General features: G+C 34.5%; 1 protein-coding gene across 3 annotated transcripts in view; it reads left to right on the forward strand.

The window, feature by feature from the left end:
* Positions 1 to 24,374, forward strand: part of LOC118200071 (CD151 antigen-like) — a 192,074-nt gene that overhangs the window by 160,849 nt on the left and 6,851 nt on the right. For all 3 annotated transcript variants that reach the window (XM_035371990.2, XM_035371992.2, XM_035371991.2), the window contains exons 3-7: positions 3,010 to 3,081; positions 7,247 to 7,438; positions 7,953 to 8,027; positions 13,433 to 13,528; positions 22,513 to 22,686. In XM_035371990.2, the coding sequence (XP_035227881.1) occupies positions 3,016 to 3,081; positions 7,247 to 7,438; positions 7,953 to 8,027; positions 13,433 to 13,528; positions 22,513 to 22,686 (603 nt within the window). In that variant the 5' untranslated portion in view covers positions 3,010 to 3,015. The remainder of the gene's footprint in view (positions 1 to 3,009; positions 3,082 to 7,246; positions 7,439 to 7,952; positions 8,028 to 13,432; positions 13,529 to 22,512; positions 22,687 to 24,374) is intronic.

The following is a 24,374-nucleotide window of genomic DNA, read 5'->3' on the forward strand; positions in this document are numbered from 1 at the left end:
AAGTGGGAGAAATACTTTCTAAGATTACTAATTCATCATTCCTATCATAAGCCGTAAGGAATAGCAAAGGTATACAATGACTTAACAGTTAATTACATTTATAATATACTAAAATCAATTCATTGTAAGCACCAAAGCGACATTAGATTCAAGTATTTCGTATTGCAATAAACCTCATCAGTTGGAACGAGTGGAAAATCTCCAAATGAAGATCTCAGTAGGCAATGTATTATGTTGTTCCAAAATATTTTCACATTCTTTATACTTGAATTTATAATAATAGCCGATACGTAGTTGATTTGATGACAAAAATTTAAAATGAATGCTAGCAGTATTTTAGGATTTAATTAGCAAATTTCATTGTAGAGTTTTTGGAGAAAACAAAACTGAATTTGAGGTTGCTTTATAAACCAAACCTACAGCTGCCTTTTACTCCAGTGTAAAAGTAAATCTTGGTACACTGCAGAAATAAATTAAAGCACAAATTTCAGCTACATAGTTTTACAAGAAACAACTGAAACAACATAAAATTATTATAATGAACAGCAATAATTTTGAATGGAAAAATGGTCGTCTTATTTTGCCGTAATTAGAAATCATTTATTGCCGTGTACTAAAGTTGCCATTTTAAAGCATATTGATTCAGTTCGAAAGATTATTTCCTGAAGGGATTGAATTAGGATATTTAATTACGACAAAGCGTACGAGAACTACCCGCCTATGAGAACATCTGTGATGGACCTCGGCCATACTTGACTTACCCGTGTTACAAAAGTTACTCATCGAAGTCATCCCTCCTCTTAGGTAGGTAACCGTCGTTCTTTGCCATATTCAGATACCCTAAATTGAATTGCTCGTGAATAGAAACTCATGCAGCCAGCACGTTCGATACCTGAGATGGAATCTGGGGTAACTGCCAGTATTTCGTGAATTTAATCATCTGCGAATAGTTGGTCTGTTTGATGTAGCAATAACAAAAAGGCAGTTTTATCGTAGATATATAAAAATAAAACTTAGTTTATTTGAGCATTAGTGGAATTTTGAGCTACCAAGCATAAACTGAAATATTAATACAGTAAATTTGTCATGGCTACCACCTGTAATAGTGACCAGTAATTCTAAAAACGTAAATAATAGGTTTGAAATTAATATCTCCAAGAAAATAAAATTGTCCGAGCTGGTTTTTTTTACGGAAGTTTCATTGGATATGCTGTGGTTATACTTCTGTGTTGATTCATTAAAGTTAAGTTTATGCCAGCTGTTTTCTTTTCATAAAAAAAGCAAATCCAATGACACCTCGCTAAGAAGACACCTACTTTTCCAAATAGTTATCTTCAGTGGTTGTAGTCACCTCAGAGAACATAACAATTAGTGAAATTTAGAATTATTTTATAAAGGTTTCGGAAATACTGCTCATTTTTGGAGATGGCTGTCTTTGGAAAGAAAACACAACGATAGGTTTTGCTGCATAACCGAATTCGCGAACTTTAAAGAGAGTGTCTGAAATGTTAAACAGTGTGCTAAAGTAAGAATGGTCTCATTTTAGCCACAGAAATAAGATTTTCAAACTATGTAAATAGTTTTGCTTGGCTAGTGTTTAAGCAAGAAACCATAACTTCCGAACCCTGGATCAGTGAATAACGCGTTCTTCCTTTTAAAATAAATATACCCAGGAAACGTTCTTATAGAGTCAGCAGAAACCTACATTTCCACTGCAAATTAGTTCACACGAAGAAAAATGTTGGAATTTATTTTTTTAACGCTTTACTAATTTTGTACCCGCTGTGAGAGAGTTAACACGTTGGATACTAATCGTGTATAATGAAAGCGATTACCTAGATACCAGAGTAAAAATCAGTCTAACTGAATGGCTGACAAAGTATGGCGCAAACAGTGAAAAATTATGGTTAACTGACTTAAAACATGGTTACAAATAGATAAGTAAAAAATTGAAATTAGAAATTTTCATGGTATCTAAATTTATCTATGGTATCTCGATTTATCTATTGGCATCTATTTTGGTATCTATTTTCATAGTATCTAAATAATATAAAACATGTTTACAAATAGGTAAGGAAAAAATTGAGTTTACTTGTGATTTTCATGGTATTTAGATTATATAATTACAATGAAACTTTTCACAGTTATCTAGACGACCACCTCTGAAAGTGATTAATATTTCTTGGAATGTAACACTGATAGTCGGAACCTCAGAATCGTCTAGAACTATCTATCTTCGTGTTAGTGAAGTTTCATTGTATATGTCATGGGTATCTTCTGTGATGTCTCAAGAAACGCCGAGACATCAAGTTTAAAAAGAAAAGTATCTTATTTGTTTGTAAAGATTCTTTTCATACTCTGATCGTGTGTATACTAATACTTATGTTTCGCTTTTAATCCACATTTCTTGCGGATATCCACACAAGCCCAATATACAAAATTATAAAGTAAAATCAGGCACTCGGGATTCGAGTATGCCACAGACATACCACACGTAGGGGTTTTATCCACTGGGCATCGCTTAGCGAAACTACTAAAATATGTCTTTGAGGTCCAAGGAGGTAATCACAGCCTTAATCACCATTTAAGCCTTCAAGTCCTAAGACCCACATATCACTCTAATTCTTCATAGTCTTGTTTTCCCTCATAAAACCGAGAAAGGCTTGAAAAAACAGTGTGTCCGGGATCTTCATAGCCCAGTGGTAAATGATCAAAGGTGTGATACTTATGTCCACTAGTGGATGTATGAAGACGAGGGGCTGGAGGCATCTCACCTGAACTTTTGGAGTCTCCCATCTTAAGACACAGACTACATTTTCTATGTGAAAAATATTTGGGAGTCCTTTGAAACTGCGACTCGCTCCGCATAGATCTAGTTCTGCTCATGGCAGTGAAATATACTAAGCACATCAGCTAAAAGTATTTCTCTTTAAATTTTTAATTTTTTCATAATATTATTCATTTAGATGTATATGCATGTTTCTGATGTTTTTTGAATTTCTTTTACAGGTCTCCATGATGGTCGAAGGATGTGCCAAGGGGGTGAAATATGGCCTGTTTGTTGCCAATACTGTTATACTGGTAATATTTTTTTTTTTCTTATAAGTGAAATTATTCTGAGGGGCATAGCATTTGTAATCGACAATGAGAAAAGTAAAGTAATTAATGTAATGAGTTATCTTACATGAATTCAATAAATGTAGAGTTCTGTCTTAGCATTTCATATGCTTTGCGAACTATTCCGTAGAAGAACAAAAAAAGAAACCGGTTAATTTTGTGAGTGACTGGTTTAGGTACTTGCCTCAATCAGTTACCTTAAATGTGTGTACTAATCATTTATTGCTGCAAAGCGGTCGTTAATTAAGAACAGATGATTTTCTATCTAGGAAATTGAAACATTGTCAGTACATAAAACGAGATTTTCGAGTTCCGATGATTTTGAACCAGAGCAGATTATCAAATTTTAAGCCATTTTAGAGGTGCTGATTTCAAACATTCCGAGTAATGGGACACAAATGAGAAATATATCGAAGTTCGAAAGAAGATATACTGGTTGGTGCTCCATCTGACTGGCGTATTTGTGACAAAGATAGATCTTTTTTATGTATCGACAGTTGCAGTATCCAATGGTCATACCTATGTCATCCAGTGGTCATACCGCCTTAGTAAAGTGAAGAAATGTATCCCCTCGGAGTAAAGGACAAGTAAAAGGAAGTAGTCTGAAAAGAATGTTACAATGTTAAAAAGAATTTGTAGAATCATTAGGTTTTTTTAACGTGGAGACGTGAAAAATGTGCAAAGTTCTTGCCGGGACTCGAACCCTGAACTTCTAGAATACGCGTCGAGTATGTTTCCAATTACATCATAAAGAAATGTGGGAAAGGCGGGAGAAAAATACCTTATGTAATCCCTCCTTTAAACGGCGACTAGGGAGGGGAGGATCCAATCGCTAAATCCTGGTGGTGGAGAATTATCGTTTACCCCCTTTTATTTCAGGTGCCACTGTAGGGTCATTAGGTAATTTTGAAGCAGGAAACATGAAAAATGTGTAGTGGCTTCGTCGGGACTCGAACCCTGGACTTCTCGAATACACGTCGATTATGCTTCCAGTTAAACTTAAAAGGTAAGCGGAAAGGTGGGAGAAAAACACCTTATAAATTGTAGCCAAAAAATATAAAATCGGGATTACTCACGCAAAAGCAATGAAGCATGAAGTTGGAACCATAAGCAAGCAATGAAGCTTGGATTGATTGCTGTTTAGTTGCAAAATCATGAAAGTTTCTGAGGACATTGATTGTTCTTTTATGATCATATTATTTTCAAAGTGTGCTAATGAGTTCTAAAAGGCCAAGTCCATACTTTTCCTAAATGTATAACACAAAGATGCCATGTGTCAAGATGACAATGGACTAATATACAAAAAAAAAAAAAAAAAAAAACTGGTGACGAAGTGGTTTGAAGAAGAGCATGAAGTAAGCATGAAAACCTGTCATGTTTTGCATGATCCTTTGACCCTATAATATCATTGAGATTGGCTGAACGGGCAGAGTTGGATAACGTTTCCTCTGCATTATCATTAAATAAAAGAACCACTGCTTTGCAAGACAAATGACTAAAATTACATTCAATGATCATAAAGACTTGTCATGTTAATGAATATTGCAATTCTGGCTTCCGAAAAAGGGCTATACTGACTAATAAAACATTATAACCCAAATTTCTTTCTCTAACCTATAAGTCTTTTGAAAAGAAAGTGACTTGTATTCAAGTTGTACATGAAGAAACCCGAGGAAGTTATGTGCAGTCAAGGCATTTAACCCTGGAATCTGTAACAGAACTCGAGACAAGCTACCAGGGTTCATTGACTTTTCAAAAAGCAAAGGCATAACTTAAAAGACTTGTGTATGTTTCTTTAACAAAGTTCAAACGGCTGAATATGAAAAAAAGTGCAAATATCTAGCTCGTTCTGACTTGATGGTAAGCCTAATAAACGATAATATAGTATGATTCTACTTTATCTTAGTCTGGTAATAAACTAATTTTTTCTTTTGATTTTTTCATCTCATAACATGTTGCACTAAGTTGATCAATCATTTCAATACTTTTTTTAATTTTATGACTTGTCATGACTCTTCGGTATGCATTATTTTAAAATTTTATACCATTTGATCTCTTAAACTGTGTTATGGAATATGTAAGAAAATCATGTTTTGCATCTACAACTTTAATCTGCCGAATGAAAACAAGTGAATCAATTGTAATCATTTATTGTATTGTAGTTTTCTAGTGTGTTTATTCTTGATGCTATATTTAGCTATTTCAAAGAAATGGAATGGATAATTTGGATAATTTTTATCTACAAATTACAATAGAAAAATTACAAAAACTGATTATCTAGTTCAGTCTAACGTTCTGTTAGCATTAATTATATATTTTATATACATAGTCATATTTACTATTTGAGAAGTGATTTCGAAAATTGATTGACCAACCAGTTATTTATTTTTTACTAGGTTACATTATGGCATAAATATGAGTATAATGTAACAATATAGCAAGTGAAATAGACATATATGAATCTTGTTAAAAGATTTAGAAAAGTATTGCAAAATCAACAAATGCTTTAGGAGTTTTAATGACTAACAGAATCTTAATTTTAAAAAAACTCATTATTATTAACTGAATGCTTTAAAACAAAAGATTTTTTTTGTTGTATTCATTTTAAGTTTTTCTCTAAGCATTGAAACAAACAAGAAGGAAGTTTTAAAATTCAGAATATATGCTATTTTGATATAGTATAGTATTTATAAAAGTGCTGAAATATAGTGAAGCTCATATTACATTTAATCTTCCATAATGAGAAACAAGTTTAAAATGTGAAAAAGAAAATACTGAAATGCTTCCGTAAGAGCGATGCAGCATAGACTTTGTAAACAAAAGTCTCTTTTGCCAGTCTGAGTGATAATCGATTACTGCTTGGCTTTCAAGTCTGTTATAGTAAGGAAAAATGGAAACCTAGCTACGCAGGTTTCGTGGAAATGCAGTTTCTTAGAAATGTCGCTTTCGACATCCAGTCCCGCGTAGCGGAAGCATATGTGGATAAGGATTTTAGACGTGTGTAGTATCTATGAAATTTTCGTCCATAAGTACATTCTCGTTAAGCTGCTCGCGTGAGACTGCATACTGACTATTGAGGAACTACGCAAGCATTTTTACTTCCTGCAAAATGAAACTTTCAGAATTGTCCAATTAATGTGATATGCAAACTACAGTATGAAAAACTGTGGCATTATTCAGCATACAAGCCTAAAAGGTACCTAGATGTTCTGTTACCTCTGAGATCTGCAGATCTCGCATCGGTCAAGTGTTTATGGAACGTGATTGGCCGTTGTTTTCTCTATCTGCCTCAGCCTGAGGACAAACTGTGGAGGATGGTTGAAAACATTGTCTCTTTGTCGCTCAGGACATTACTCACGTGCTAATTTCACCTGTGTTTAGATGGGTTGCCTAGTAAACAGCCACAATAGATCATCCTATTTCTTACTGATAACCCTGCATAGATAGCCATAATGCATTACCTTTTTGGAATTTAAATCACTTTAATTATACCTGCATTTTCTGTCTGCCTGTCAATTTTTATTACATTCTACTTCCTCATTCAATATGTTGAATTTTCTGTGTCAGTCGGAGTCTTAAAAATAAGTCAAACGTTTTATAATTTATTCTTTAAGATATTCCTTGATAATGAAGCACGTGTTCGATGGTTTGTATGTAGGAATTTTGAGATTAAGAAAGGGATTTGAAGAATTTTAGAAGTTCTTCATCTCTCATTCGAACTTCGGCTAACGAGCGCATATCCTATCTCAGCAATTTTCCCGTTTTATTTGGGCGAATGAATAAAATTTTGCTAATATGTCACCATTCTATACGGATCCACATCATAGAAAGAGATAAGTGTCTTAGAAGTATATGTCCGGGGTCACTGAGCACTTAATACTTTGACTCCAATTTCAGTTCTGGAGAAGAGACTAGCTGCATGGATATTCCTCTGGTTTTCCTTCTTTGTAAACGGGAATATGAAATGGTTTCTCTTGGAAAGATCTTCACGAAGGACTTTACTGTTTTTAGGCAGATAGCTCTCATGGTGCTGACCATTATAACATGTTAACATGATACTGGTCACAAAATAACTTTTGCACCTTTTTCTGCACCTGATATTAATGTTTCTTTATTTCCATCGTATTAGATTGGAGGCATCGTCGTTTTCAGCGTCGGAATCTGGACGTTATCGGACCGATCTTTCATGGAAAGGCTGCTGGGCAGCGATCTTTACGTAAGCTCAGCATCTATTTTAATTGCAACAGGGATCATAGTCACCATCATCTCTTTCCTGGGCTTCCTTGGAGCTATTAAGGAAATCAAATGCATGCTGTTAACGGTATGATGGTTATGTTCTTAGTGATAATTCTATCATTATTTATATGCCGATGCTTTGACTTAGTTTTAGATCTTGAAATTGCGATATATATTTTTTTAACTTCGTGCTTTATATAGAAAGCAGCTATTTAAAAGGTGCATGCAGTTAAATCATACACATCACATCTTTATCTTGTGTATGATTTAAGTCATACCTATGCCATTTTTACCAATGTTACTGTACTACAAAGTTTGTTCTTCCCGATCTGAAATCTTTGAGGATGTGACGTCATAGACTCTTAGTCTGCTGTAAAGCAGCTGCTTACTTTAGGGACTTAAATGTAGCTGGTGTTTTCATTTCTCCCACTTCTCCGGTGACATCGCTGAACTCGAGCTTTGTGAAGAGCATAACCTTGTATGTCTAATGACATTGATTTTTACCATGTGTATGATTTAACTGCTCATCGAAGCGCATGATTGCTTCTGTGATTATTACATATTTATCATAATTTCTATTTCAAATTGTTTCATTTCAGTTCTTTATCATTCTCTTCATGATCTTCATCACTATGTTGGTGGGAGGAATTTTAGGCTATGTCTTCAGAAGTGAAGTAAGTTGAAGATTCATGAATTTTAGGTGGAAAATATCTTCCGTTTTCCCTTCTCATCTTTGTATGTCCAGTAGCTTTACAAAACGTGTGCATTTCTATGAGTAATCCTATTTTTTTATTTGCTGCAGATGATCTTTTAGCTTCAGAAAATATATTTTGTCGTTAAAATAAAATGTCTATTTTCTGTTATGAAGCATGAAATGTAAGCTTTAATGTTATATGGGATTAGTTATAGAAGTAAATGCATCTTAAATTAGAGACTACTTATAAGCAAAACTCGCGCTAGATATCTTAATCTTTCACCTAAAATATAACCTTAACCTATTTGACCATAAACTAGTCTAAGAATTGACCCTTACTAATCAACATTTGAAACATTTATAATTCTAAATTTAGTGGCATGATAATGTATTCCAGTCATTAGTATTCTTGCGTTTGCAAACAAAATGTATTAAGCTATTTTTGCAGTTAGATTAAATAGATTTAAATAAAAGAAATATTTCTCGAGCAAAATAAGATACTTTATTGAGAAAAGTGTAGTGTGCTTTGGTACACATTTCATACAGAAATATACTCGTTGCGAATGTATCTTCTTTAGAAATTAATGCTTTAATAATAATACTAATGCAAAAACCAGTCTTAAAAACTGCCTCTTTTTTTTCGAGTTTCGATGAAATAGATTCAAAATTGTTTATATTTCCTTATTTTTAATCATCTTAACAAGGGAGTCATTTATTTGAAATTTTTAACAATTTAATTTTTTCAATATTATAAAAAGACTTAAAAATATTCAAATTTTTTAGTATGCGAATATTCGTCTGGGATCACCTAACTTCCTGGCTAATTTATTTTAGACTCTCATCAACTTTAATGTGCTTACCTTGCAACAATCTGGTACTTACTTCAGTTTTACGACAGAAATGTTCACTGATGTTCTTGGCATACAAAACCTTATATTAAATATAGAAGCGATGAAAAGAATATGAATTGCTGAGTGCAGCAAGTCAGGAACATTATTGCTGTACTCATCTATTATGTGAAGAAAATCAAAAAATTAATATCAATATGATGATTAAAAAATTTTCAAAGTTGCATAGTAGAGGTATGTACGACAGACATTATATGCCCTCCATCATGATATTTCTTTTGCAGGCAGAACCACTGGCCTTATTAGAAATTAGAAATATGTCAGCAAACACTACAGTGTCCACAGTACTTAGGAAGTTGCGGCCCACCACTTGCAAAGTAGTAAAAACTGCTCAATGGTGATAGTTGGAACGATTTTATATCCAAGCTAACGGGTTTTTCTCATGGGTGGTTTTGTGCTTTTTTTCTATGAGTGTCATGAATAAGAGGCAGTTTCCCATAGAAAGTCTTCCAAGGGAAAGTTGTTTCCTCAGGCAGATAGCCTTCATGTATTTGCCTTAATAAGCTAACCTAACCTGGGAATTGCTTAAAGAGCAGGAAAAATTTGTTATCCGATTTTAAGGTTTTGTAGGTGAGAAAAACCGCAGAAATTCATTGGACAATGGCTAAGCAATTAGAACTTTTTAATCAGAAGTTCTTGTGTATTAATTCAGTAACTTTTAGAGAGTTCCTTTGGAAGGTACCTGCTGGAAAGAATTTTATTTAATACAAGAAATGAGATCAAGAGGTGAGGTATAGTGCAGTACAGTGCAATGGGAATTGGTTATAAGACATTTTTATTGCTGTTGTTGAGGCGTCACTGTACCTGTACTGAATATGAGAGACACTATGTTAAAAAATTATGTATTTTCAGTCCTGTATATTCTGTTAGTAAAAAAATATTAACTTTTATCTATTCTTCATATATTTTAAATTACGCCTTCAGTGTGAAATAAAATTAAAAAACTAATCACTAGAATGAAACACAGGTCAATCTGATCGAAGAATTTAAAGAACTAAAGTCTTTTAATTTAATTCTTAAGCATTTAACGGGCTAAAAAGAAATAATAAAGACATTTAGAGAGGTTTTTTTTTTTTTTTTTTTTTTTTTTTCCTTTTATTGATAGATGGGGAATCCATCAGAAAAGCAAACTGGTTGGTAACAAAACTGGTGTGTCATTCAAGTGTACCATTGTACATCCTAGCAATTAAACAAATGTCTCCTCTAATACAATATGCCCAAATTCGCAATAAAATTCTTTAATGAAGAACTGTTATGTATAAGTACATTTAATTTCTAGCTATGTGGCGATATTTAAACTATTGGATTCACTTATTGCTCATTGTTTCGCACTTGTATAGAATTTTATAGCAGTCAAAATTTACTTTTTAGGCGTATTTCTCGAGTAATGGCACACAGGATTCATAGGAATCGAGAGAAGAGTCCTATTTGCTTGGACAGATGATGTTACGCTTGTTTTCGGTTTGCTCCATTCTTTGTTTTTGGTACAAATACGGTCATGGCTTCACCCTTCTTTGCTTAGACAGGAAATCTTCTAACGAGTGACTTCCCTGACAGTCTTGTATAAATGATCTGCCATATAGACTCATAAGCCGGTGTCAGAACCCAGCCGTGACAAAACTGAATATTTTTAGAAATACTGCCATTTTTAATTGAACTTCTATCGTATGGATAGCACTCAAACTCTAGTTATTTTTTAGCTTTCAGCTTTTATTTTTTTAGCTTTTATTTTTTAGCTGCGTTTTTCCCACTATCCGTGCTCAAGATATAAATTTTAAACATTCTGCACCTTATCCAAAGCAATAAGCGGCTGCCAGTGCAGCGCTGTTCGCGATTGTATGCCACTCAGCTGATTACATCCCTACTGTGGATATGTCATGGACTTAGACTTTTGAACTTTCCTCGGTCTTATAGTAGTATTTAATTCCCTACAATTTTATGTATTTTGTAAACATATTGCTGCATTTATATCAAGAATCATGTATAGTACTCCCGATGATCAGTAATGGCTTGCATAGGCACAGAGTCGTAGCTAGGGGTTTTCAGCGCCCAGGGACAACAAGATTTCGCGCCCCCTACTGCCTGCCAAGGATGGAAAACATTTAATTCTAAAATGTCGTAACATCAGTTTGACGCCCCTTGGATTCTGCGCTCGGGGACGGATGCCCCCCCCTCTAGCTACGCCCCTGCATAGGCACCCTCCCAGGTTCGTAACATTCTGGTTACAATCCCGCTGCTAATTCGGCGGCAACGTGATATCTGCTCCAGATTAATAATGATGGACTTTTTCCAATTACAAAGACTCTCCTCACCGTCAATAGAGGGCGCCACCACCTTGACAGCTAGATGGCTATTCCAGCTGTCAAGTTTCCTTAGCCAGTCAGTGGGGATTTTCACCTCTTGTTTTGTCACATATCGTTTATAGCATAAAAAAATTTGTTTTTCATGTTGCGCTTACTAGCGTATTTCTTATTAAACGCCATTGGCCTTAGAGCTGTACCATCCATACGTTAAAACTCTTAGTGCAGGGCTTCTCAACCGGTGGTACGCAAATAAGCAAAGTATTTTTAACTATTAAACTCAAATTAAAACCCCAACATCCTGATTGAGTTTTTTCTATAACTATAGTAAATTCATGCAATCTGAGCTTTGTTCAAGGACTGCTTAGAAAGAAGAGAAATATCTGTCTGAATGGCAGTTTTCGTGGTTTTCCCTGTTGTACGTTTTACAAATATTATTTTACCCGTGGGATAAGGAGCATACTGACGAATGCACTGCACTATTATCTTTTAATTCTATTTTTCTTAAAGTATTGGGAAGCAAGATCAAGACTAATGCCTTAGAGGCCAACTGTCTGGCATTTATATAAAAAAAATAATCCCATCTGTATCCAGGTACCCTTCTTTGATGATTTTTTTGCTCCTGACGAAGAGGGACTTGTACCTGTTGGCCATCAAAATGGATTTTCAGTTAAATCTACTCTATGCACAATGTTGTTCTTTTGCCTAATTTTAAGATTTATATTTAGTTATGAATTTAGCATTCAAAATTGACGTCGAAAATAAAAGAAATGCTTGACATACTATATAGACTTTTATCTGCAGCATAATTTAAGACTTTCTGTAAGTTAACGTGTTAAGTTTTGGAGAAATAAACAATTCATTAAGTACAATCCATGTCATTTGTTCTTTTTTCTTTTCTTTTTTTGAGTAAATTATAGTCTAATCAGGAATTTTTTTTTTTTTTTTTTTTTTTCTCAAATCCTTTTATTTCAAACTTTTTCCTCTCGCAGATTTAAAAAAAAAATTCTATTCAAATTTTTCGAAAACCCAAATCTCCGGTTTTTTTTTTTTTTTTTTTTATCCTCTTGAGTAAACACCTAGTTTGCTGAAAATGAAGCACATTATTGGTAAGATTTGCCAGACCTGCGGATTTTTTTTTTAAATGCACAACGAAATAATGAAATAAATTTCGAGCTCAATAGCTTTACGACATATTTCAATATACAAGCATGAAAGACAGTGTATGATATTACTTAGAAATATAAAATTCTAATTATCTAATTAGTATAAGGAATGCGATTTAAAATGCTTTTTTGAATGCAATAATTTTCATGACTCCTATTAAGAGAATTTCTGTTCTGATCAAAGTTTGTTTAAATTTAGGAGGAAATTTTACGCTTTAAGGCCCTAACTTGTGTAATACTAACTTTAAAATTCTTCAGATTCTATTAAACTGCCAAGTTAGCTATCGCTTTGTGGAAATACGACGAAGTCCTATGAAGTTTTTAAATAACCCCCCTTTTTTATAAAGTTTGAACTTAAGGCTCAGCTTATGCATACTCCGCTACTTGTGAATGTTATATAACAGAGTGAGTGAGTGACGGGAGAACGCGGTCACCATCCTTGTATCACATGAATAATTGGTATTATTAAATTCAGGAAGATGAATTTATAGTTTAAAGTGAATTCGTTGCGGGAGACTTCCCAGTTTCACCCAACTAAGCGTTGGCTCAAAATTTTTAATGACGTGATTTAACTCCGGCTGTTAAAATGGCTCTTAACATAACATTTATTGGTGAGAGGAAGTAAAGCTGTGACCGTTGCTATTAAATGCTCTCTAAAGTATTCAAAACTCTCACCTTAAATTGTACTAACTTATTTGCATCGTGGTGAAAACTAACGAAAAGATGTAGTAAGTATAAATAGTAACTATAGTACCAATCCGAATCATAAAATTGGGTTAACTTACTTAAAATATACTTTATAATGTAAGTTTTCACTCGCAATCAAATACGGTTTGAAAATTCTCGAATGTTCTTTACCCTACGTAAATTATTCTAGTGCTTTTTCTTTGCCATATGTCTGTATTTTATGATTATATGTATTTTAGTGATTATCTGTATTTTATTGTTGTGATTTGAAGTAATATGAATAAGAAAAACTGCATCTGAATTCATAACTTTTTCTTATACTAGGTGGATGATAGAATGTATTCAGAAATGCTGATGACCATTAAGATGTACCAAAATGATACTCAAGTGACGGATGCATGGGATGCTGTACAGAGCATCGTAATGAACTTTCTTGCTTTTTTTTTTTTTTTTTTTTTTTATATATATAAATGATTGCATTATTTCGTTTCTTTCCTCCTAAGTTACAGGCTTTCACATCAGTGTTCTTGTCTAACTACTAATTGCTCCGGTAGCAACGGTAGTGTTTTTAGTAACAACTCTTTAATATAATTATTTTTGTTTAATTTTAGATTGCAATTCTTCATTTATTTATTATTTCTGTTTTATTGTAAATTTTCATTGCTAATGAATAAAAGATAACTGTTCAAATCTGTCTGCATTGGCATAAAATACTGTTGCTTTTAAACATCCAGAAACGTAGGGAGTTTTCCTGTTATGTTTTTACCACCAATCCTCAAATTCCATATCACAGATTATGTTCTTACTGCATTAATATAAATATTAACAAGACATAGTGCACAATAAAAATTAAACTTTATTTAGGAACATCGCGCATACTCCCCGACAGCCTGCCTGTTTCGCTCTGCTCGCTACTCGTAAGAAATTTCTCCTCTAGGGTTGCCACACTTATCGGAGGGCGCAAGGCGCGCTCCTTATCGCCATCACCACAGAGTTTCCCCCCAGTTCCTTTAATGACTATTCAAAGGAACGACATAGGTTATGAAATTATCTTAGAGGATCCGTACTGTCGGGTATTTTTTACATGATTACAAAATTAGAATATAAAATTAGAAAAGATCAAAATGCAATTCAATATATAACAAGGTATTGACACATATAATAAACATGAAATAACAAGAAATATGTTAAGATATGAATTTTAAAAGAAATGTTTTAAATTGTTACGTAAGAAGCAAGTTTCTTAGGGAAGTGAACATGTCTTCCCGATCTGGTGACAGTTTGTGTCTTAGAGAGTTCGTTTGCAGATTTATTCTGCTGAACTGTCTTTAAGTCTTTATTTGTTTTCAGTTCAGGCAAATTAGAGTCCGAAAGCAAATAGGCTGGTTTCACACGGTCTATAGACACAGTAGATTTCAGACCGTTAACATCAATTGTGAAAGTTTTGTCTGTTCTAGAAAGGACTTTATGCGGACCTGTATATGGTTGGCACAGAGGTGGCTTTACTCGATCGACACGTAAGTATACATGCGTACACGACTTTAAGGTAGCACTTACGTAACATTTTTCTTGGCAATGTGCAGATGTTGCTATTGGATTCAACTGTTGCATTCTATGCCGAAGATTCGTGATAAATTGTGTGTCATACGGAGATATCTTAGATGACGTTATCATATCACTAGGCAGCTTGAGAGTTGTGCCGTACACCAGTTCAGCACAAGATGACTGTAGATCTTCCTTTACGGCTGTCCGAATACCAAGCATAACAACTGGTAGTGTTTCAGTCCAGTTATTGGTCTCGTGAGCCTTGAGAGAAGATTTTAAATGTCGATGAAATCGTTCAACAATGCCGTTTGACATTGGATGATAGGCTGTTGTTGTGATTCTGTTCGTACCCAAAATGCGCGTGAATTCTGCAAAAAGTGCGGATCTCATTTGAGAACCTTGGTCTGTTGTTATGATCGATGGGCAGCCAAAACGAGATATCCAACAGTTGAAGATGGCTCTGCAAATGGTTTCCGTTTTCATATCCGGGATGGGAATGGCTTCAGGCCATCTGGAGAATCTATCTATTAGAGTCAAAAGGTACACATTGCCTTCTGATGGAGGTAACGGTCCGACGATATCCATATGGATTTCTGAAAAACGTGCATCAGGAAGAGAGAATGTGCCCAGTGGGGCTTTAGTATGCCTAGTAATTTTCGATTTTTGGCAAGATTCACAGGATTTCACCCAATTTTTGATATGACGTTTCATATCGGGCCATACATAACGAGAACAAATAAGCTTCGTAGTAGCTGCAATTCCTGGATGTGACAGATTATGCAGATGATTAAAGATGAGTCTGCGAAAGGAATTTGGAACAAATGGACGAGGAATGTCTGTTGATATGTCACACAGAATATTACCATCAGAATATTGGCACGGTTTAAATTCCAGTTTCAAAGATGATGTGTTGTTTTTGAGAAGGTCTTGTACCTCCGGATCATGCCTTTGAGCTTCCGAAAATTTTTTAAAATCCAAAAATGGAGATTTTGTTATGGAATCAATTTCGATTCTTGAAAGAGCGTCAGCAACGACGTTTTTTGAACCTTGCACATGCCTAATATCAGTAGAGTACTGAGAAATAAAATCTAAATGTCGCAATTGTCGAGGTGAACATTTATGAGGGTTCTGTTTAAAAGCGTATATTAACGGTTTTTGATCCGTATAAGTTATAAAATTTCTGCCCTCTAACATGTGTCGGAATTTCTTAATTGCAGAATAAATAGAAAATAATTCCCTATCGTACGCGGACCATTTCTGTTGACTTTTATTGAGTTTCATAGAGAAAAATGCTATAGGTTCCCATGTTTGTTGAGACAACTGCATAAGTGTGCCGCCTATTGCGACGTCTGAGGCATCTACCCAGATGCTTAGCTGGGCTCCGGGAATAGGGTGTCTCAAAAGGGTAGCCTGAGCAATGGCATTTTTGGCAGCAATAAAGGCTTGTTCAGCATTCTCGTTCCAATTTAATTGTGGGGATGAATCCTGAACACGAGAACGAGATTTCTTTTTATTAATATAGCCTTCTAACAATTTTATTAAAGGAGAAAGAATATGTGCTGCTTTAGGTATGAAACATCTATAAAAGTTAAACATGCCTAAAATCGGCGAAGCTGAGTGAGAGTGGTAGGTTGAGGAAAATCTAAAATACATTTGACTTTGTCAGGAAGAGGTTCAATTCCGTTTTCACTAAGGTGAAAACCTAAGAAATCAATAGATGTTTGACCAAAGGTGCATTTTGAAACATTTATGCAAAGTCCATATTCCTGAAGTTTGGAAAATAAAGCTTTCAAATGCCTGCAATGTTCCTCAGAATCTTTAGAGGCTATGAGCAAGTCATCGACGAAATCGTAAACACCTTCTAAATCCCGCGTGACTTCATCTATAAAACGTTGAAAAGTCGCGGATGCATTGCATAAGCCGAATTGCATACGGGTACTTTCGAATAAACCGAATGGTGTGCATATGGCGGTTTTGTGGATGTCGGCTGGGTTAATTGGTATTTGATGGTATGCCTTAATCAGGTCGACATGACTAAAAATTTTAGTACCGTGCAATGCAGCAGTAAAATCGGCTAAGCATGGAATAGGGTATTTGTCTTTTATTGTTTGAGCGTTCAATGCTCGATAATCTCCTACAGGTCTCCATTCCAGACTTCCCTTTTTTGGAACCATGTGAAGTGGGGATGCATAATTGCTGCTCGAAGGTCTCAAATGCCCCAATTGCATCATAGTTTGAAATTCTTGTTTTGCTATTTTTAAGCGATCTGGAGCTAACCGACGAGGTTTTGCAACCACAGGTGGACCTTTAGTTATGATATAATGAACGGTGTTATGTTTAACAGGTTGGTTAGGATCTGGTAATCTAGTAACTGAAGGAAATTCTTTTAAAATTTTGTGATATGGTGTATCACTAAATACAGTTTTTACTGAATAAATGCTTGCATTTTTCACGCAACCGACGGTTTTAAAATGCGTTTTTAAATCTTTGAGACATTTGTTTCTGAGATCAGGCACCAATTCAAAGAAATGGAGAAAATCTGCTCCAAGAATGGGTGTACTAACATTTGCTATAAGAAAAGTCCATGTAAACTGTCGTCTTAATTTGAAATCCAAAGAAAGTGTTTTTTGACCATAAACATGAATAGTAGAAGAATTAGCAGCGAAAAGTGTTTGTTGGGACGAATTCCGTTTTTGAGAATTATTTGCTGGAAGTAAGGACACGTCAGAGCCGGTATCGACCAAGAATGAAAGGTTTGTTCTACGGTCACGAACGAACAGGCGACGTGAAACTTGAGGCAAAGAATAAGTCGCCTCTATTCTTTGCTGGTTTCGTTTCCCTGCCATGAACAAGGTTTTGTACATTTGTCATCTCTACACTTTTTCCCAAAACGTCTATGATACCAGCAAACAGAATAATCTCTCCTTTTGGAATTGCTTCTTTCCTTATTGCGATCTCCGCGATTTGGCGAGCGACCACGAGAAAGAGAAATGCGATCAATACGTTTGTTTAATTTTTCTATTTGTTTAAATAATTTATCCTCAAGAGACTGATCGACTGTGCGAGAAACGGCACAAGTCCCTGGGGTTGGATTTACTTCTAAAATTCTGTCGGCAATTTCTGCAGCTTTATCTACAGTTAAATTGGAAACCGCTGCCAAAATAGACTGAACAGTCGAAGGCAAACGTTGAAGGAATAATTCTAACATTAAGTTATCAGGAACATTTAAAGATTCTGCTCGACGTTTCATATTTCTAAGCAAATCGGAAGGTTTTCGAGAACCTAATTCTTCTCCAGATAATAATTGGCGAATTTCTTGCTGAGAAGATTCTCCTGAACGATTTATTAACTCAGTTTTAAGCTTTGCATATGGATCAATAGGGTCTGGTTTCATAAGTAAATCCCGTACTAGTGATGCGATATCTGGAGGAAGATGAGAAACTACATAATTATATTTAGTAATGGATTCTGTGATAGGTTTGGGGGTGGCAAGAGCAAAGATACTTTCACACATAATAAACCATAAAGATGGGTCTGATCGGTTATAAACCGGAATTTGGACGGCATAAACATCAGACATTGTGCAAGGTTTTTAAGCCAAAATAAAAGGAAAAATTTAACTAAAGAAAATGAAATTAAATGATAAGTAGAAAACAGAATTATAAAATGATCTATAATTACTACTCATCTGTGATCCGGAGGACGAAAACCGATGTAATCCATTACTTCTGGTTTGGAGATCTTGAGTGATGGCTTGTAGTCAAAACCGAAAGTGCTTGAGAACTGTTCATACGATTTAACACAGTCCGGGTTACCATTATGGTGTTTTCTTGTATGTTTTTACCACCAATCCTCAAATTCCATATCACAGATTATGTTCTTACTGCATTAATATAAATATTAACAAGACATAGTGCACAATAAAAATTAAACTTTATTTAGGAACATCGCGCATACTCCCCGACAGCCTGTCTGTTTCGCTCTGCTCGCTACTCGTAAGAAATTTCTCCTCTAGGGTTGCCACACTTATCGGAGGGCGCAAGGCGCGCTCCTTATCGCCATCACCACAAACGTACCCGTTTTGCTCTAATATGCTAATCTAATAAAACGTATCCGTTTTGCTCGTTTTGCAAATCTCTAACGTATCCGTCTAATCCGTTTTGCTCTAAAACGTATCCGTTTTGCTCTAAGTATCTAATAATTTGCTAAACGCATCCGTTTTACTCTAATTGTCTGGCTGAAAGGAATGAGATTATTTGTTATTGCACCATTAACTGTTACCTTTGGTGAAAATTTTTGTGGTTGTCTGAGCCAAAAATGGAATAGCTGTTTACTTGTATGTACGGTATTTATTGGACGTGATTATGTATGTCATATTTACATGGTTCTGCTTAATGCCGTGATGAATATTTTACTTTAATTTTATTGAGTTATTCCAGTTTAATTTGTTGTATTGTTTTATGTTTAATATATGTCCACTACTGTATCCACTACTGTATCAGATTTATTGTAACATTTCTTTCTCGCTTGAGTGTCTTATATTGCTTTAAAAATGCACAGTATTGAACTTGTACGTGATGGTGTAAAAAATCATTTTTAATGCATAGCTCTATAATGGCTTTTACAAATGTAAAGAATTAATTTCTTTTTGGTATTTTTGACTATACTTTGAGTGTTTCTATTCTTTATATCTCCTGACAACATTTCTTGTTTTAACTAAGGTCAGTTCGCACATTAGGGTGTGACTGCATAAGGCTTCGGAGAAAATCACAATTACTAAATTCCTACTTGCGTAAACTTTCGCCGAAGGCAACTTTCACGTATGTCAGGAAATTATAGGATCTTTTAGAAGTTTTCGATGTCAGGAAACTGAAGAAATCCGCAGTACCCTTGCTGGAATATGAACTCTGAATCTCCCGAATACGCTTTAAGCTTGCTTCTTGGTACACCCAACGACTTCATATAACAGGTAGACGGCTCACCCACAGAGAATTCGTCTGCTAGGGTGTCTCCAACATATACCACGTGACTAATGCTCTTGGCGCTCTTGGGGAGTGATAGCTTAGGCTGTTCATCGCCAGTTTGGCCCGCTTTTGATATGGCAGGCAGCGCTTTTTATTTCCGTCTGCTAGCAGTCAGCAGACAACGGCCTCGAATTAGGTTGTTCGATTTTTTACAATTATATTTAGATATAACTTAACCCTTTTTTTCCTGAATATTTTATCTATATTTTTAATAATCGCTTTAAATTATTTGCACCATTGTTTAAGATGTTTAGGTTAAATAATTTTAGGAAGAAAATATAAAATAAGTAATAAAAAATTGAGATGGAAACTTTAATTTTGAATAACGTTAAAAAATTAATTGCACTACTGTTATAATATTTGAGAAGGTAAAAAAATCTCGTTTAATTTTAATGCATTGCATCCTAAAGAGAAAAAGAAAATCACATTGTATTATATGTATTGATGCCATTGATTGCCTCTCTTTTCTTGAGATTATATTACTGGAACAAAATAATGCAATCTTAATTACTGATTTCCACACTCATATGTATGTCATGGCGGGGATCATTACATCTTATTAACTATAACATTGTTTCATAAGAATAAATTGAATTTAATTTAAAAAATTAAATTTAAATACAAATTTAATTAAATATTCTTTGCGCCATTGCTGCAAGGAATGAAATTTAAATTTAAACAAATTTAAATTTAATTTTTTAAAAATAATGATGATTTTAACAAATAATTAATTAATTTAACAAATAATTAATAAATTTTTAACAAATAATGGATTGATTTTGCACTTGATTTGCTTATGCTTCTGAATTTAAATGATATTGTAGATTAGTTCGAGTATTAAATCTTTTATATGTTTGCACATTTTTTTTAAAAACTATTTTGGCTTTTTTTAGGATTTAAATTTGCTTTTTTACTTTTATACGTATTTGTTAAAAATTAAATTGAAATTTGTTTAAATTTATTAACTATAACAAATATTTTATTATGAATATGTATCAAACGGTAACAAACTTCATCTCAGTATTTATTATTAGGATCAAAACGATATTACAGTTAAAAATTCTCTCACTCTCCTTTTTTTTAAATACTATTTAAAATATGGTAAGTTTTTCACATCACATTTTTTCAATTACAATAAATTTCTAATAGCATCGTAGATGAGACAGAATTATAATCCAGATTATTTTAATTGATTTTATAGAAAATAATGATAAAGCATTGAGCTTTATAAAAGTAATCTGATTTTTAAAATAATGCTGTTTAACTGTTTACGTTCAATGTTGCATGAATCAAGATCTTCAGCTTTTTTTTTAACAAAGTAAACATATCGCACAATCTTTTCTCAATAATTTAATGCTAATAATAGCATTTTTCTTTTTTTTATTGCAGGCAGTAATTGTTTATGAAATCAAAACGCGTACAACTTGGCGAAAAAAAGTTAACGCGCGCAGCTTTCTATTTCAACGGAATACACGGAAAAAACATATAAAATTCAATTATTTGTAAAGGGTGATTCCAGTAAATAGTGTCACAGTATTTAATACATTTTGATGCTAATAATACATGCTGAAAATGTCATATACGGCGGCAATTTTCTTATACAATATGGCTGAAACTTTCCAACCAATTCAACAGAGATAGTAAAATGACAAAAATACTGAAAATAAAATAATAAATCATGCAGTTTTAACTTACCTATGAAAGGTTACAAGTCCTCCTTTCACGAAACTTTCTTTACATCCGTAGGCGCTGCAGCGAATAACCATTTTACTTAAATTTTATGTGACCAAGCAGAGCAGCAGTCTTTCGTCCCATAGAAAGCAATGTAAAGTATTTCCGGACTTTCGGAATTCGCGCAGCAGTCACGTGACACTAATGTTGGAACCGGTTGAAGGTTGCAATACGTTCTCTACCAGTATACTATCTCGTTGGGTACACCACGAAAGCGTGTGGAAATAGAGGAGAAAATATCTTCTATAATCCTCGTTGTAACCCTTTGAGTACTATCGGTGCATATATGCGACCAGGAAAAACCATCGGTGAGGCCTATGGACGCATATGTGCGTCCGACGATGTAGTCAATGGGCGCAAATGCGCATTCAATGAAGACTTTGGCTGTTTACTGCTGTTTCATGTGTACGTTCGGCAATTATTTCTATCATATATGTCCAACACTCGCAGAAACCTCATACCTCGTTCGTTGCTTAGCAAAGAGAAAAGACGAAGTCTCATTTATTTGGTTAGTCATTCTGTGGCCGCACACTGCTCACGTGAAGCGCTTCAACTTAGAGCAGTTAAAGGGCACTGGAGATTACAGAAACCAGTCGGCAAATCGTGTTGGTGATGAATTATCGTCCACCACCTTTTAATTTGGTCGCCAGTTATAGAGTCTTTTACAGTTTTTCGATGTCAGTAAACCTGAAGAAATCCGGAATGCCCTCACTGAGATTCGAACACCGGACCTCCTGAATACGTGTCGAGCGTGCTCCCAGTTACATCACGAAGACATGCATAAAGGAGGGAGAAAGTGTCAATACTGATTTCAAGAACAGGGATGTTAAATGCATGAAAAAGGGTATTTCCTTATACTACTTTTTTCATGCATTGGTATTACATGCATTAAGAGAAACTTCAACTCGTATTCAAGTTCAATTTTCAACTCAACTAATGTTCAGTAAAATAATGAAACTGAATTAAAAATTCTCAGTTGAACATTTCTTACAGTACTTGCATTTGCTTTTATTTTCTTTTAGTAATCCATGTCAAAATATTCGAATTGTTTTCAGACAAGAATGTTGCTCATTTTAGTTGTTACTATATTATTTATATTTTTAGTTCAAATGTTGCGGCATGTCAATGGAAAAGGACCCAGGCTATGAAGTATGGTCGAAACGAAATGCTCACTTTGGAGGCATTTACAAGATACCAGCCACGTGTTGCAAGACCAAAGATGACGGATTGCGTGACAGATGTCAAAAGGAACCTACTGAAAGCAACGCCTACTTGGAGGTAAATATCTACGTTCTAAACACATGTTTACAGTACAAAGTCCGAAATCCGTAACCATTATCCGGAACAGTGGCGTAGCGTGCATAACTGGCGCCCGGGGCAAAATACCTTTTTTGGCGCCCCCCTAAAAAAACACTTGCAGTAATATTATGTATAGAATATATTCGTAATAAGAAAATAATGCAAAGAATAATCAAATGCTGAATTTTCCATAAAATACTCTAAAATATATTAAGAATAGTCATTACCTAACTACACTAGCATTGAATTCGGAAATGTATCTGTGTCGGCGGAAAAATCAGACATAGATGATCTAGAATTAGTTCAAAAGGTATTTATTTTAAGTAGATATATTTAATTATAATGATATAATAATATATTAATTACTATGTATACATTTTTCTTGTCTTGGATGAAGCAAATTTATGAATTACTTCATCAAAGTTGATCATTTCAAATTTTTCTCATTCCACATTTAAAAATGCTAGATGACTTAGGGGGATCTTGTCCCATCGTTGATTGTAAATATGTCAAAATTTATTTTAATTTGCTAAACGAACGTTCTTAGCTATAATTTGATATTGAAATAGTAAGGAGTATTTGAACTGCGACTCTTAGGTTTGGAAGCACATTTTCTTCTTAGATCTGTAATAGAGTTTTAGGTTCAGTTTCTTTTCTACTGCGAAGTAACATCTTGCAGTCACATTCACAGATAAACAAATAAACGTAGGTATAGTAAATAACTAAACTAATAAAATTCAGGCTTAATTCAGTACGCAATTGGAGCAAGACAAAATTTAGCGAAACAACTTGGCTTTCGTCGCCAATCTTGTGATACACAGCTAATAATGTACAGGGTGATCAGCAAATAAGCCCTGATTTCATAATTAAATATCTCTACAACGAAGATCGATAGAATTATGCGGTAAACTGTACGTTTATTAGCAAAACTGTAAAAATGGTGTACAAAAGTTAAAAAAATTTAGTTATAAAAATCGTTAACAGATGGTGCTCTAATCGCAATGACCTATCAATAGCCTTTAAAATGTGCTTCGAAGTCTAAAGTGAACGGTACAACTGTTGGCTAGTGAAAAGAGGCTAGCGTAGAAAGTGAAATAATGTATTCCATTGAACGACGCGTATTTTGGTTCTGGAATTTCACCAAATAGAACATACTCCTACAGCAACATGTCGCAGTTTTCAAAACCGATTTTATGTTCCAGTTGGACCCGATGCGAAAACCATTCGCATGCTCTTCGCGAAATTCGAATGGACTGGCAGCGTGGCTGATGATTGAAAGGGAAATGTTGGGCCTAAACAAACTATAGTCACTCCTGAAAATGCAGCCAAAGTTTCTGGAATTGTTCAGCAAACTCCTAGGAAAAGCATCCGACGGATGGCATCAGAGACAGGTTTGAAGTACACGAGCACACAAAAAATATTTAAAAATAGCCTACGGCTGTTTCCATACAAAATCCAAAGTCATCAGGCCATACCCATGAAAGCTGTGCAACAAAGGGTTGACTTTGCGAATCAGATTCTATCAATGGTCGACAACGACAGATTTGATGTGATCTGCATCTGGTTCACAGATGAGGCACATTTTCATTTGAATGGAATCTTTAATAAACAAAACTGGAGATTTTGGGTTACCGAAAATCCTCATTTGTGTGAAGAAAAAGCACACT

Source organism: Stegodyphus dumicola, chromosome X2, assembly GCF_044657685.1.
Source record: "Stegodyphus dumicola isolate Sdum_Otavi_A_Nest chromosome X2, ASM4465768v1".
Taxonomy (NCBI): domain Eukaryota; kingdom Metazoa; phylum Arthropoda; class Arachnida; order Araneae; family Eresidae; genus Stegodyphus; species Stegodyphus dumicola.